The sequence below is a fragment of the Enoplosus armatus genome, chromosome 23 (assembly GCF_043641665.1).
Source record: "Enoplosus armatus isolate fEnoArm2 chromosome 23, fEnoArm2.hap1, whole genome shotgun sequence".
In the NCBI taxonomy this organism is placed as follows: Eukaryota; Metazoa; Chordata; class Actinopteri; order Centrarchiformes; family Enoplosidae; genus Enoplosus; species Enoplosus armatus.
In genome coordinates, this window is record NC_092202.1 from 11,548,230 (window position 1) to 11,563,257 (window position 15,028).

Below are 15,028 nucleotides of genomic sequence, written 5' to 3' on the forward strand. Positions count from 1 at the left end.
GTGGATGATGATATCATAAAATCATCAATCTGGGCCCACCTCGGCTGCCGCATCACTGTTGTCCTTCTCGCTCGTTTTTAACGGATCCTCTTTCAAACGGCCGCACCTGCTTATTTTGATTTTTGTTTTCTCTCTCAGAGGTGGATAATGTTGTTCTCGTCGCGGTTTATATCCCCTCCGCACAACCTCCTCCTCCTGCCGTCCTCCAACCGTATCAGGGCGGGGAAACAAGCGCTCCCTCACCGCGCCGACATGTGCAGGTCCTCCGCCAGCGGCCGATACAACACCGAGCCCCGCTGCTCCGCTCCGCTTCTACCTCCGCGGTGAGACAGGAAGACGAAAAGAAAAAGGAAAGAAAGGAGCCGCTCCTCCCGGCAGCAGCAGCCTGGAGTGGGAAAACTGAAGGCCCGTGTTATACAATAGCACCCCGTCTATGTCTGTCAGACTGATGCGTTTTGCTCCTGTCCCCCTTCTCGGATCCCGTTATCCGGTCGTCCTACAGCGCCTCAGCGAGCTGCGTCAAGAAGCACGCGGTGAGTCAGGAATGTACAGGAAATGAGGCATCCTGGCTTTCAAAATAAAATAAGAGTTGGCGAAAATAAACGGGTGCGTTGGTTTATAGACACTGACTCATGGCCGGACTGACTTGGGGCAAAAATGAGCAACTAGGTCCAAAATAACCCCCTGTCTGCACTATGCAATATTTTATAGCCTCAGGCTTGCTGTGTGGTAATTTGATTAAACACACACTCATTTAGGAATGTACACAATTTAAGCTGAAATTAAGTTTTTAAAGTTTAATTAACCAATTGCTTTTCGGGGCCCCTGGGGGTCACTAAGGCGGTTGCCTGCATTGCTCAGTAAGTAAGCACCCTGTCCAGAAAAAGTTGGATTTTCTCTCTCATTCCCTTGGCCTCTTACAAGCTTAATATCCCCGGACAGGTTGGTAAACACTGGGCCTGCAGTGTGAGGCTTACTGCTGACATGACATTATATCTTTTGAAGTGAGGCGCTGGCTTGCCAGTAGACATCAAAGAAAGGAGGTGGAAATTCTCACACTTAAACTGCAAGATGTATCGAAGCGCTGATCTCTAGAAATCCAACTGAAAAGATTGCACTGGAGTTATGAGTGTGCAGCTGTGACCCTTTCTTTTATAACATTTCTTGTATCGTGGAGCTATCTGACGATCAGCATTATGTGCAAATTATATTGTTTATTTTCACTGTCCAGTGATTCCTTCTACACAAACGTCAAGGCAGATTCTGCATCTAATTCAACAACAAAACACCTGAACCTCTAGGCCTATATTTAAAGGGAGAGGTAAAGACAGATTTAGATTTGTCTCTTAATTATCTTACTGAGCAATAGAACATTAGCCTGAACCCTGAACAAATGCTCCCCTCAGTGTTGAGAAGGTCAAAGTCATCTAGGTCATCATGCCAGTGGACATCAGTGAACAGTGGAGGAAGATCAAGGAGGCCGTTACCTATGTTTTCAATGTACTGAATTTACATTAATATGTATCTCTACATTGACATTTGTGGACATAATAGTAAATAACTTTAGAACAGTTACTCTTTATAGGCCTAGTAGAAATAGATACTCATCTCTTTCATTCATCATTTCTCCTGAGAAGTACAAAATCATGGTTAATACAAAATGAAAATTGAATGACGTGCTCCGCAGTCCTGCTTACATTTACATTAGAAAAATAGCACACCTGGATGTTCCATGTAATTATAGTCTCTCCTAAAACAAGTAGTACGAGTAAAGGTTAGTTCAGCGCCACACTTCGCCACATTGTTTCAGTGAAACACTGTCGGCAGGTGCATGAATGAAGGTTTTATTTTGAAAGCTGTGAGCGGATGCTCACCTATCTCACTCTGACCGTCTTGCCACTGGCTCCTCAGCCTAAAGGTGGTGCAAGGAGAGAGAGGAATGAGGCTCCTCACTGCGGATGACGCTATAGGATGGATTTATTTATTTATTTGTCTTTATTTGTGTGGCATGGCTTTGCCTCTTGAACCCGCTTCATTCTAAACAGATGCGTCATTAGTGCCTCGCGACCCTCCGCCAAACCTCTGGCTGCGGTTTCATCCCGCTATGAAATATTCGCTCCAGCAGCGCCAGCGCACCGCTTTGACGCTCATCGGTGTCTCTGTCTGACTCCCCCCCCCCATTTTCCTCGCTTCCTATTTGAGGTGAGCGCGCGCGTGATTGTGTGTGTTGTTTGTGCGTGTACACGCGGGGTTGTAGTTGGCCTTGAGGATCAAGTCCCATCCATTGTTCTTCTCTTCACTAAGCCACTTGTTCGCCCTCTCTCACGCACAGACACACACGCTCGCGCCTCAAAAGCGCAATTATCCGCGCGCTTTCATCTCCCTCTCAGAGTGACACCTTGGCTGGCAGCGGATGTGTTGAGCTGGTGTGTGTGCGCTGCCAGCCCTGAAGCCTCCTTACCGCTCCTCTCACCATAAACACACTCCAGGCATAACATCTTATATCCTGTGCAAGGGCGTGCGTTGTAGCATGCGCCTGCGCCCCTGTCTCTCCTCCTATGTCCCTCCCCCTCCTCCCCCTCTTCTATGTCGTGTCGCAGATGAGCTCAGCCGGTTGCCTTCTGAGAAAAACACTGGGGGGACCGGCAGGCCGGTAAGTGGCTGGGAGCGCTGCTGGTCTGCATCTTGTTTGCTATCACCAGAGGCTGTTAATATTGGTCTGTTAAGGACAATGACACTCTGGTTAACTCCATTATTGTATTGTACACTATAACAACGGTGGTAACATTTGTCTAAATTCTAATAATGAACAGTAAAATCTATTAACAAGACTAAAAGGTTCTGCTCAGCTAGGCTGTTGAGAAATGCTAACATCAGCATGCTAAAGTGCTCTGCCAACATGCTGCTTTCACACATCATTTTAACTACGTTCATCATCGTAGTTTAGCATGTTAACGTGCTAAGATTTCCCAATTAGCACAAAACACAAAGTAGCTACAGCTGAGGCCGATGGGAACGTCATTAGCTATGCAAGTATTGGACAAATTGACCTGATGGTGGCACTAGAGGAAAAGTCAGGGGATCACCAAAGTCTTGATGATTCATCCTCTGGGGAACAGGAATAATCTGCTCTAAATTTCAGTTGTCGGGATATTTCAGACTGGACCAAAGTGGTGGACAGACTACAGACCGGTGGCTAAAATTGTCTGTAGCCTATGTAAGCAACAATAAGATCAGATTTTCTATTAACAGAAAATCTATTCATGTCACTACTTGTGGCCACATAGCATTTATGTTAAAATGCTCAAATGTAGTGTAACAGTAATAATGTCAGTTCTACAGAAACATATATCTAAAGTTTGCTAACATTAGCCACTATAAGCTACAAGTCATCCCAGACCAAATGAGGCGGTAGCAGTAAAACTTGTATTAAAGTAATCAAGCACTAAAACACACCGTTTTACTGCTAATGAATTGAACTTTTTATTTGTAAGAAGAGTTGTATTTGTAGTTATATATTGTTGTATTGGAATGTTATATTACATAATGAAATAAACACGTTTTAACAAAATTGTTTTATTTGGATTGAACTCTGTTGTAACCAGTATAACATCATAAATATATTAATCTACATGATGAATACAAAATGGCCATAATAACTATATTTACAGTTACTTCATATATAAAGTAGAATAATCGACATAAATCATCCTTTGAAAAACCAAAATCGTCATTTTAATACAATCATGGTGCCGAAGCCCAGCTACATCTCCTCAAATACAATCCACTCTTAATTTCCTTAGAGCAGTAGTTCATATACAAATGTTCATATATATATATACGTCTCAGCAGCCACATGGATATCTTACTGTCAGTTACAGGAAGAGGGAGTCAAATGGAAAAATTAAGCTATTTGTCTCATTTGATTCACTTGAAATGTGCACAATAAGGGAATTATTAATTATACAGCCATTGTTCTCAGAGGCTTACACCCACAGGGGTGAGGGTTGTTAGGTCTGTGTCCCTGTCGCCATCAGCATCCTTAATGAAGCTGTCCCTGACAACCTCATCACCTCATCCTGCTGTTTACTGCTTCTCCCTCCCATATCAGTGTAAGCCTGCAAAAACAGCTTAGTCTGTGAAGCAGACTGCTTTCAAGCTAATCCATATGTGACACTATACATACATTTGGCAGGATTTGGTCATGTAGTCCCTGTCACATAAATTGCACCTGTAATTGCTGGATTTAACCAATAGGGGGGTTTTGTGCAAATGTGAGCTGTGAGTCCCTTGTGACCCTCTGTTTGTGGTTATTTAGTTAAACACAAATATATTTAGGAATATGCTCTTTGATACTGACAGATAAGACAGATAAATAATAGAGATACCTCCACCATTTACTTTTTGCAATTAATCAAATTACCACAAGCCAACAGACATACATTCAATCTGGGCAGTTTTGCCTGGTTGGTAATCCACCCTTGCAAGCAAAGCCTGGTAAAATACCTAAATTAACAATAAATCATATAGAAGTATAACTACAGTAGAAGTAGAAATAATGTAATTCTATTTTGAAGTGAAGAAGGAAAGACATAAATCTATTTTATTACAGGAAATGTAGAAAAATGAATTGTAGCTTTTAAAAAACAAAATTAAAAATCAGCAAATTAGCTTTTTCCTTGTAGCAGCAAAATATGCAAGGAGAGCGTGTGTGTGTGTGTGCGTGCGTGTGTGTGTTTGATTGTTTATTTTAAACATGGTAAAAAGAAAAGAAAAAGGGAAAGAAGAAGTTCCCTTGGGTTAAATCAGAATGACTGTAATATGCAGCCAGGCCAGGGCTTTGTGGTCAACTTTGGCAATTTGTATGTTCACACTGCGGCTACACACATGGACATTTCTCCTAATGGCATTTCCTTTAAGTTGCAAGGAAGTGAGAACTCCACCCTATCTAAAATTACATGTCAAAGTTTCACATGTTGAGTCAGTTTTTCAGTGTCTCGTCTCTGGATTAAGAAAGGGATAAGGGTTACCTGTGACGTATTCGAAAAGGAAACAAAACTGTAAGCTCATAGTTGGTTCACATTTCATCTACAATCTCATTTATTGTGCAGGGTTTTGGCCTGGTATCCAGTAAAGTCTCTGAAACCTCTGCTAGGCGTTGTGTCCCTTCAAGAAGCAGTAAGCTGAATATGAGCAACAGCCCAGGCATTTGTTTGGCCCTTGGCTCATTTTTTGTTGTCATGTTTTCGATACAGATGTCAGATGTATAAATGTGTCCTTGTAGTTCTGTGCTGTCATTTGGTACCATTTGGTGAATGGCATTGGTCCAACCCGGTTGAAAAAACTCCTCCTGAGTTTGATTAAACTGCTTAAAATATAGAAATACATAAATTAAACATCCATGTTGGCCCTAAGGAAACTGGTCATCCTCTGCTATGGGGCGTGTAGTGCTACTGGTTGCAAGTCCCACTTACTGTAGTATCCAATCATCGACCTCCAGGAGCTCAGAAAGGGAGAAATCTGAGGGATCCCCCAACGGTGGCAGCGGCCCCTGCTGGGTTGGGGGTTGCGAGAGAGGTCCATCAAAGCTGCTAGAGCTAGTCTGAGACACAATTAGGGGACTTGGGACAGTGAGCAGGGAGAGCAGAGACGCATCTGTGACATGACGACCAGAACTTGGCTTTAAGGCAAAAGCAGAGGCAGGAGGTGGCTCCGGGTCTGATTGAGGGGACACTGACAGGGACTGAAGAGCAGGATCTTGAAGAGTTGACGGAAAAAGAGAACACGGCGGACTTGAACTTATTGGACTTCTGCTAAACTGATCTGGATGAAGCCTGGGCTCATTCATGGGATGACTTTGCACTACTGGACCTGCATTCTCTGCCGCTAAATAGGAGTAAGGGGGCACTACATTAGAGGAAAGAGATAGAAAAGAGGCTTGTTTCATTAGAAAGGCATCCAGTGGACCAGGATGGAGTGTGGAGAAACAAGCATTTGGTGACACTGAAGGACTTTCATGGAGGGAGTTCTGTCCAACATGAGGCAGAGCAGTTGTTGAGAGAGAGCTGAAGGGTACAGGGTTTGAAACAAGGCCGGTGCAGACAGGCGTAGCGTTTGTCGGCCTTGATGTGATTAAAGAAGGAGGATTTTCACTAAACAAAGAGTGTGGAGCCGAGGCTGTAGAGAAAGAGGCAGAATAGGGAACGGTTAAAGAGCTGGAGGAAGTGAAGAGTTCAGCAGGCGAGGCGGTAGATGAGGATAATGTTGTAGTTGTTGGAGCGGGAGTTGAAGATGAGAGATGAGTGCTTTCAACACAGTTGAGGGCTTGAAGACCCAGGCTGGAGGTTAAGGAGGTAGAGAGTGACGGAGCAGCAGGGGAAGTGGAGCTCGAGGCCTGGGGAGGGACTCCAGAGGGGCTGACGCGGGTCTGACAGTCGGCTGAGAGGGAAACCGAGAGGAGAGTTGTTGAGTTGGATGCGGAGGCTCTGAGGCAGCAGAGAGGCTCGTGGCGCTCCAAAGCCGTCGTATAGAGGTGGAGGTCCTTTTTCAACGAGGCAATCTCCTTTTGAAGGGCCGAGTTTGATCGCTCCAGACACTGGAGCTCCTGAGGAGAAGAGGGGGAAAGAGAAAAAGGAAAGGAGTATAGGGTGAGACAGAGATAGACAAAGAGACATAGGAACATAGGAGGAGAACAGGGGCCAGAAATGACAAGTGGTTAATGTCAAGTTGAGTCAGGTATTATCCCTAAGAGTAGCACTCGTCAGCCATAAAAACTGATTAAAGACATACATCAAACGACAAATATTAAACGCAATCGCACCCTACCCACTTAATGTCACACGAGGCCTGATTTTAAGACTCTTCTCCAGCGCTGTAATAGAAAGCACAAAAGCCACAGAGCGGATGATGCGTTGCAAGAGTCCAAACCTCAAAGGAGAACTGAAATATTGCTCTTAAGTGACAGTACTGCAAGTTTAGCTTAAAAGGAGGAAGGTGGGCGGTGGAGAGGGGAAAAAGTAAGTGATTCCTCGCAGATTAATGCAGAGTGGGTACGTTTAATTTGAAAAATAAAGAATCAAAAGTTGGCTACAAACCCTTAGAAATAAACCAGTTCCTATTAAGAGTTCCTAGAATTGTTGTCTCCTAGTTTATCAATCAACTAAACCCTTGCTTTTATGGCCTCATTAAGTTTCAGTGCAGTCTGAAAACACCTAACAGCCAGTGTTCATCTCCATTGAGCACCAATGACTGCGAGTACCTAGACTTAGACTTAGACTTTATTCATCCCACAGCGGGGAAATTTACAAGTCACAGCAGCAAAGACAGAAAGGTGCAGAAACACACAGCAGACAAGCACTGTGTCAATAAAAAAACAGAAGTCTTTTTTAAAAAACAATATACATATAATAAATACAGATATAAAAAATATGGGGAACAAAAATAGATATATACACTCAGATATATACAGACTCAGAAGAAGAGTGTTTCTCTTCAGTAAGATTACATTTCTACTATGTTCTTCACAGAGTCACTGCTGTGCTGTTGGGCGTCACATGCACTGACCCTTTAAACCATGAACTGCTGACACCAGCTCTGTAGTTTTTTGTAAGTCAGCGATGCTTCTTCAAAATGAATGAGGAGAACAAACAGAGAGCAGAACAGAAAGAAAAGGAGAGAGAGAAAGTGAAACCTTCCACGCAAAAGACACACACACACACACACACGCTCACCCGTTCACAAATCCGGTAAACACACACACACACACACTTATCCAGCCAGTTATAACAGGTAGGCTATGACGTAAGAGGAAAACACGGCAAACTAATTAGTGTCAAAGACAATCTTCTGCAACCAGTTTGGATTTCATAGTGTCAAAATGACAGTAATAGAACGCATGGGTGTGTGTGTGTGTGTGTGTGTGTGTGTGTGTGTGTGTGTGTGTGTGTATGGCGAGGTGCATTCATGGCCTGAAAGCAATAAATGACAAATAAAAGTTTGTTACATTCATTGAAAACAAAAAACAAATGATTTGTTTGGCTGCACAGAGACCTGTTAGGATACGGTAATCGATAATCAATGAAGATCTAATCCAACCATGCCAAGTGAACTTCGTACTTTTCAGAAGGGACTTTCTGTCTTTGTGTAATCTGCTGGTGCTGGCCGCTGAGCTGTGTGGAGGTTTCAATGTGTTGCCAAACAGCAGCAGTGTTTTGTTAATAATGGCCATTACCACGCAAGATCAGGGTTTACCCCACGTTTCACTCTACAGGAAAAGAGTTTAAAACCATAACAACTGATCTTCATTAAAGATTGGGACAGTTTGACTTTTTGGAAAATACACGTATTTGCTTTCTGCTGAGAGTTGGATGAGAAGATCGATACAGTCAGGAGGTGGTTAGCTTAGCTTAGCATAAAGACTGAAAACAGGTTTTTGTGCGAATTAAACAAGTGAGATATAACTTGTTAACCAATTAGAGGTGCTGGTGGGTGGGTTTTGTTACCTTTAGACAGAACCAGGCTAGCTGTTTCCCCCCCTTTCCAGTGTTTATGCTAAGCTAACCAACTGCTGCAGCAGTAGCTCCATGTTTAGCATACAAACATGAGAGTGGTATCGATCTTCTCATCTAACCTTCGGCAAGAAAGCAAATAAGCGCATTTCCCAAAATGTCAAACTACTCTTTTATTAATGTCATTTTTAATCTTACTCATGAGAAAAAGTAATACAGAAACATTTGTGGCGAATCAAAAATGCTGACTATGTTTGCTTAGTTCTGAAGGCTGCACTATAACTATCCTTTAACACCATATTTGTACAATAAGTTCATTTTTCCCTTAAAGCATGCAACAAAGATTTTTTGACAATGAAGAAGTCCTTTAAAGAAGAGCATCACCTCTTGCTTTTTCAGAGGGATGACAGTATTACATCTGATTTTAAAAGACATATACCCATGAATAGTTTTCAGTAGTGCACATTATGAAGTTTCTGAGTCAGGACGCCTTAGCCCATAAGCCCAGTGTGTGTGTGTGTGTGTGTGTGTGTGTGTGTGTGTGTGTGTGCATCTCTGTGTAACACCACCATTGGAATTTGTCCCTCAGGAAAAATAAACGACAGAGACGCATGGATGGAAAAACATAGGCGGGACTGTGTGTGTGTGTGTGTGTGTGTGTGTGTGTGGGGGGGGAGGGCAGAGAGGATAGGGAGGGCCAATGGGAAGGGCAAACCAGAGGGAGTGAAAGCTCTTCTCCTAAGGCAGAGTATTTACAAGAAACGGCTATGACCATGCTGACAGATTACACAAGACACACACCCACCGCTAGTCACATAGCCTGTGTGTGTGTGTGTGTGTGTGTGTGTGTGTGTGTGTGTGTGTGTGTGTGTGTGTGAAAGGGAGACAGAAAGTGGCTATGGTGTAAGGAAGGAGGGAAGCAAAGGAGAGAAGGAAGATTGAGGAGGAAGAGTGATTGTTTTGAACCTCATGAAGTTCGTCCGCTCTCTCTGTTTGTTTTTTCCGGCTCTTCCTCGCAGCATCTCTGTTCTTGACTCGTCTTTTTGTCCCTCTCTCTCCCAACTGTTGTCCCTCTCCTTCTCTCCCCTGTCAAGATGAATATAACAGACACAGTTAACCACACACATTACAGTATACACTGTGTGTGTTTTTCAAGTGCGTACTTCTCTTGTGGCATCCCCTACTGCCTTATAGGAAATCTTTCTTTAAGGCAGACTTGATATCGCATGATGTTTTTGAAAGACTTCATCTTCATAAGGTCATGAGACAAACGTATCACATGACATTACATGTTCCCACTCAATTACAGCAGGAAGTTGTTGTGTTGTTTGTTGTGCGTGATGTTCAATTCAGGAGCAAAGTCAAGCTGATGAGCAACAAATTAAGTTTGTAGATGTAGGTAAGTGCACTTTTTTCTTTCAGCCAAGCCTGAACAAAAAACAACAGACGGCAGAAAATAGGAATCCAGGCTGAAGTGACAATTGCTATCATGATAACAGGTGCCAACTACTCTAACAGCACCATGTGTTACGAGGTAGAAAGGAACGCAGGTGTTAGAAACTTGGAAATACAATGAACTTGTCTTTTGACTTGTCTTTCTCTTTTTAGGCCACTTTTAGTGTTTTAAAGTATTTTGGGGGGGATTGTGCCTTCATTCGATAATGCACAGTTGAGATGTGACAGAAAACAAGGGGGGAGACAGAGGGTGAATGACCAATAAATAGATCCAATAAATGTCCCCAGCTGGAATTGAAGTGGGGACTTGTCAATCACAGCATCTGCATCTCAACCACTAGTACTTTTTATTGATTTTAGAGTGATTTGATAATAATAATAATAATAATCATAATAATAACTATAGCACTTTCCAAAAACATTTTACAATGTGCTTTGAAAAAGACAACAACAAGGAATGAATAGATCAGAGTGGAATAAAATGTAAATAACATTAGTTAGTTTGGGTGATTATTGTACTTTATTCCCATAACAGCCTGTTATTGTAATGTTTCCATAATATTTACATGGGATATGTGAAACAGTAAGCAAACTATCCATCAGGTATGTTAATATGATGTGATTAGAGTCTAGCATGCTTTATTGTTTGATTGGTTGATTGATGAGGGGAAGGAGAACTCACCGATCCAGTGGTGTTGCTCTGGCTCTCCTCCGCTGACAGCGAGCCGGGGCTGTTGGGCTCGTACCCGGTGTCCATGAATAACGGGGACATCTCTTCCGCCTCACTGTGACCGACTGTGAACCCGGCAGGATGACTCTTTCACCCGGCTTGGATCATCCATGCAGCGATGCCATTCAAATCCTGAAGTCGGCGCACCACCCGCGCGCCTCCCAGCAGCTTGGAGTGAACTTTGAATGACTCAGGGGGGGGGGAACAGTGCAGGCTACTAAATAGGTCATGCAATATTTCCGTGGTGCAAACTAATGTCCGCTGTTTGCTTGTTGAGTCTATAGGTGTGCAGCCCGGAGTGAAGCGCTCACACGGCGGGTCTCGTGGCTTTTGAGCGCAGGAAGTTTGGCATCACACAGCCGATGATGCAACGTGATGCTGCGGCTGCTTTCGGTTTCTCTTTATTTTAAAGTGACCCATTGCGCGGTAAGGGAGGGCAGGTGCGGGTGCGTGAGTGGGAGGGCTGTGCTGCCTTCAAATGTTGTATGTACATCGGTACAAAAAGCGCTTCAAGCCGAATGGACCCGAATATAACAGCAGCTTTTTCGAGTGTAGCCTGCACTTCTCAGCTGGTGTTTGTTTTAATCTACTATACTTTTATGCACATTGTGTCACACTGTGTAAGTACATTTTCCCATTAGTAGCCTATAATACAGCTATGTTGTCTTGTTGTGAACGTGTAGTCATTTCCACTACTTACACATCCTTACCTAATACTTACGATAGCACATGAACGCATCATGACGAATGAATGAATGAATGAATGGGAACAAGATGTTTCGGGACAGGAACACCTCAGGGTCGAATGACCAATTTTAGAATAATCGCGCGAAGGGAATTTCTCAAGCGCTTTTGCCAGGAAATGACTGCTTTAGCCAAGCCCCCAGACAGCAGCCAACAGCCTCTACCGGCCCCCAGCCGGAAGTGATTTAACATAGGGTGGGAAAGAGCTATTCTTTGACTGTGACACTGGGTTAACAACAGCCCACACTACAATTTTTTTACAAAGACATGCAAGCTGTATTGTTTGCTGATATTGATAATATGTGCAAATCATTTAGCCTGAACTCTTTATATATTTATTTCATAATTGTATTTGGTAGTGAGGATATCAGTTCTCATTATTATTATTATTATCTCATTCTCAGAGGATATGATGAACTTGATTAAGTTTTTTATTAGGTAAATGATCACATATCCATAAATAAACATAAAGATGTGTTATTGAAATTAATTATTTTAACAGCACTTGCTATTATTAATTAATTATGTTATATTATATTAATTATGATTAATGATTAATTTTTTTCCCTTATATTTAATCATCAATTCATTTCCATAGTTTTAACACTATTCTCTGATATTGTTAGTGAATAAAAATGATAAGATGAAAAGTATGGATTGCAGGACGTTTTTGCCAGTTTTAAAATTTCTGTAGGGGCCTAACAAAAATTCTTACAAAGTCAATGCCCCCTCCTCTAAATGTTGCTTCAGCTCTCTGCCATTCCTCATAAAAAGAACACAGTATTGTAGCAGCTTCACTAGGGTGCTTGATATAAGGTTTATCTTCTCCACTGATTAATTCACACCCAGTCTTGCTGCACACTGTAATTTGAATATACTGAACTAAATTTCTTTCCTGAATTTGACAAAATAATCCAAATAAATATCACAAAGTCTACAGACAGATGCAGCTGGAAGCTTTGGAAAACGTCTTGTGTTAATATTGTTTTGTCACACTAACATTTCCAAGGACAAGAGTGAACTTTCATGCTCTCTTGCCTGAATGTATAGCATGTTTTATCTTTTATGAATATGGTATACTGCATTATTGTGTTCCGATTATTCAATTTGTATTTTTCAGGAAAACAGGCTATATTCTGTATATTTTTGGAAACAAGCTTTGACAGGCAGAATATCCCCAGATTGTCAAATAAGTAATTCCCACAACAGGCACACGGGGACGCCAAACCCATACAAACGTGCTATAGCACGGCCACACCTTAAAATGCTCACTGACCAATCAACCAACTTCGAACGTCTCCAACAACTAACCAATCAACGTTCGCTCTTCACCAAACAATCCAATTGGTGGCTGCGTGGGGCGGGATTAGCATTCCAGCTCCTTCCTGGTACTCATTCCTCATGGATGCTAAATATCTTTCATACAAAACTACAAATCAGTCAAAGTAGCGTATTTATTATAACTGCGGTTGATCAGGACACCGTCGCGATGGGTTTGCTGACGATTTTAAAGAAGATGAAGCAGAAGGAGCGGGAGATGAGACTGCTGATGTTGTATCCTGTCTAACACTGTACTAGCTTAGCTAGAAACAAAGTAGCGTGCATGTAACGTTAGCAATGTTATTCTAACCTTAACAGTGTCAATAACATGAAAGCCGCGTGCGGCAATTTATATCTGGGTATGGTTAGATAATATAGGATAAGGGTTGTATGTAAGTAAGTAATGTACGTTTGTTTAGCGCATGTTGTGCTGTATCATGCTACCTTGCTGGCACTGTTATTTAACTGCGTGAGTAAGACACTAAAGCCCTCATTAATGAACTAGGCTACTTAATAGTCAGCTGTGCGTGAGAGTTTCTTCTTTAACCTGGTTTGTGCAGAGGTCTCGACAACGCGGGGAAGACGACCATCCTGAAGAAGTTCAATGGAGAAGACGTCAGCACCATCTCCCCAACACTGGGCTTCAACATCAAAACACTGGAGCACAAAGGGTACCGCGCGCATGCACACACACTGTTGGATTTGACCTCAAAGAGTAGCGTATGACGCACGTTTTTACACGTGCAGTTTCTCTTCCATACAACACACTCTCATTGAATACTTTTAGACAGTCTTTGTCACTGTAGGAAAAGCACAGGTGTGAATATTATTATTATTATTATTATTAATGACGGCTGAATTCCATTTAGCTGCTTCAGTTTCAGGGTCTTGGTGTTGTGCATGCTGCCTCACTGTCATGTCTTACTGGGACACTAGCACCTCTGCTCACTGTTAACACCTTGTAGTAACCGTAATGTTAAATACAAAACACATTAAGGAGTTAAGGATCCATTCTTTTTCCAGTATGCCACACTCCTCATGCTCTCTCCCTCTCTCGCTCTACGTTTACTAGGTTTAAATTGAATATTTGGGACGTAGGGGGTCAGAAGTCACTGCGGTCCTACTGGAGGAACTACTTTGAGAGCACAGACGGGCTGGTGTGGGTGGTGGACAGCGCAGACAGACTCAGACTGGAGGACTGCAGGCAGGAGCTGAGTGCACTGCTGCTGGAGGAGGTATACACACACACACACACACACACACACACACACACACTGGAGTGACAGGGAAGCAGATGTTGGGATTAGTGGTGACTGTATCATTATCATAGCAATCTCTACAGCTGAGTGTGTATTTCCCTCCATGCAGAGGTTAGCCGGTGCAACGCTGCTGGTGTTTGCCAACAAACAGGACTTACCAGGAGCCCTGTCGAAAGAGGCGATACGAGAGGTGAGATTTACACCCACATTACTGCGATATTGCTTTTTTTTTTCCTCCCAGCAATGTGAGGGATTACAATTTTAATTTCAGTGATACCGCTGTTGCTGATTTAAATTCTTCATGTCAGATTGCAGGTGAATGATCCAGAGACTGTACATCATAATGTATGTTGCCACTTGTGTTTTCCTGCAGGCGCTGGCCCTGGATGAGATCAAAAGTCATCACTGGTGTATCATTGGTTGCAGTGCAGTAACAGGAGAGAATTTGTTGGCCGGAGTGGATTGGCTATTAGACGATATCGCCGCAAGGATCTTCACCACTGACTGAGTGTGTGAAGCAGCCTCTCGTCTTGTGAGCTCTGGTATGACTCCAGGCTCATTATTGGACTACAGAGACTTGAAGTATCCAAATCCAATCAGCTCAACAATTGTCTGTTTTTGTTCCGTCAGCTGCTGTTTGAGGGCAGCAGACACGCAGATATCAGTGCTGTCTGTATCCTTGATTACAGGAATCACACCTGGCTCATAGTTTTTTTATTTGATGACAGACAGTTGATTAAGATATATTGTAAGGAAAGAGATCAACAGTGTGAGAATTTGTCAAAATGAACAAGTAAAGCTACCTGTACTGAAACCTAAATTAAGTTTGTTTAGTTTTCAATGCATTGACTAAACATGACCCTTCTTGCAGTTGGCTTCAATCTTTATGGTACATCAGATTGTCAGCTGATGATTTGTGCCTCACTTTCTCAAAATGTTTAATACATTTAAATGTCTAAATTACTGTCACTATTGAAACTGCTTTATAAAGAACATCTTCAAACATGTATATG

The 15,028-nt window shown here is 42.5% G+C and overlaps 1 protein-coding gene across 2 annotated transcripts; it reads left to right on the top strand.

The window, feature by feature from the left end:
• Positions 1-12,827: 12,827 nt before the first annotated feature.
• On the top strand, positions 12,828-15,026 carry arl2 (ADP-ribosylation factor-like 2). Of its 2 annotated transcripts, XM_070929614.1 has the most exons (5): positions 12,828-12,990; positions 13,317-13,427; positions 13,829-13,991; positions 14,125-14,205; positions 14,389-15,026. In XM_070929614.1, the coding sequence occupies exons 1-5, from the start codon at positions 12,842-12,844 to the stop codon at positions 14,521-14,523; spliced, it is 639 nt and encodes a 212-aa protein (XP_070785715.1). In that variant the 5' UTR covers positions 12,828-12,841; the 3' UTR covers positions 14,524-15,026. The 2 variants fall into 2 exon arrangements, with proteins under 2 accessions (XP_070785715.1, XP_070785716.1); XM_070929615.1 differs by lacking the exon at positions 14,125-14,205.
• Positions 15,027-15,028: the final 2 nt, after the last annotated feature.

Excerpts from the sequence above, each read along its gene's own strand:
- arl2 (XM_070929614.1), top strand. The coding sequence starts at position 12,842 with ATGCTAAATATCTTTCATACAAAACTACAAATCAGTCAAAGTAGCGTA. Across the intron at positions 13,428-13,828 it reads AAAACACTGGAGCACAAAGG|GTTTAAATTGAATATTTGGG; the intron begins GTACCGCGCGCA and ends TACGTTTACTAG. Across the intron at positions 14,206-14,388 it reads CGAAAGAGGCGATACGAGAG|GCGCTGGCCCTGGATGAGAT; the intron begins GTGAGATTTACA and ends GTTTTCCTGCAG.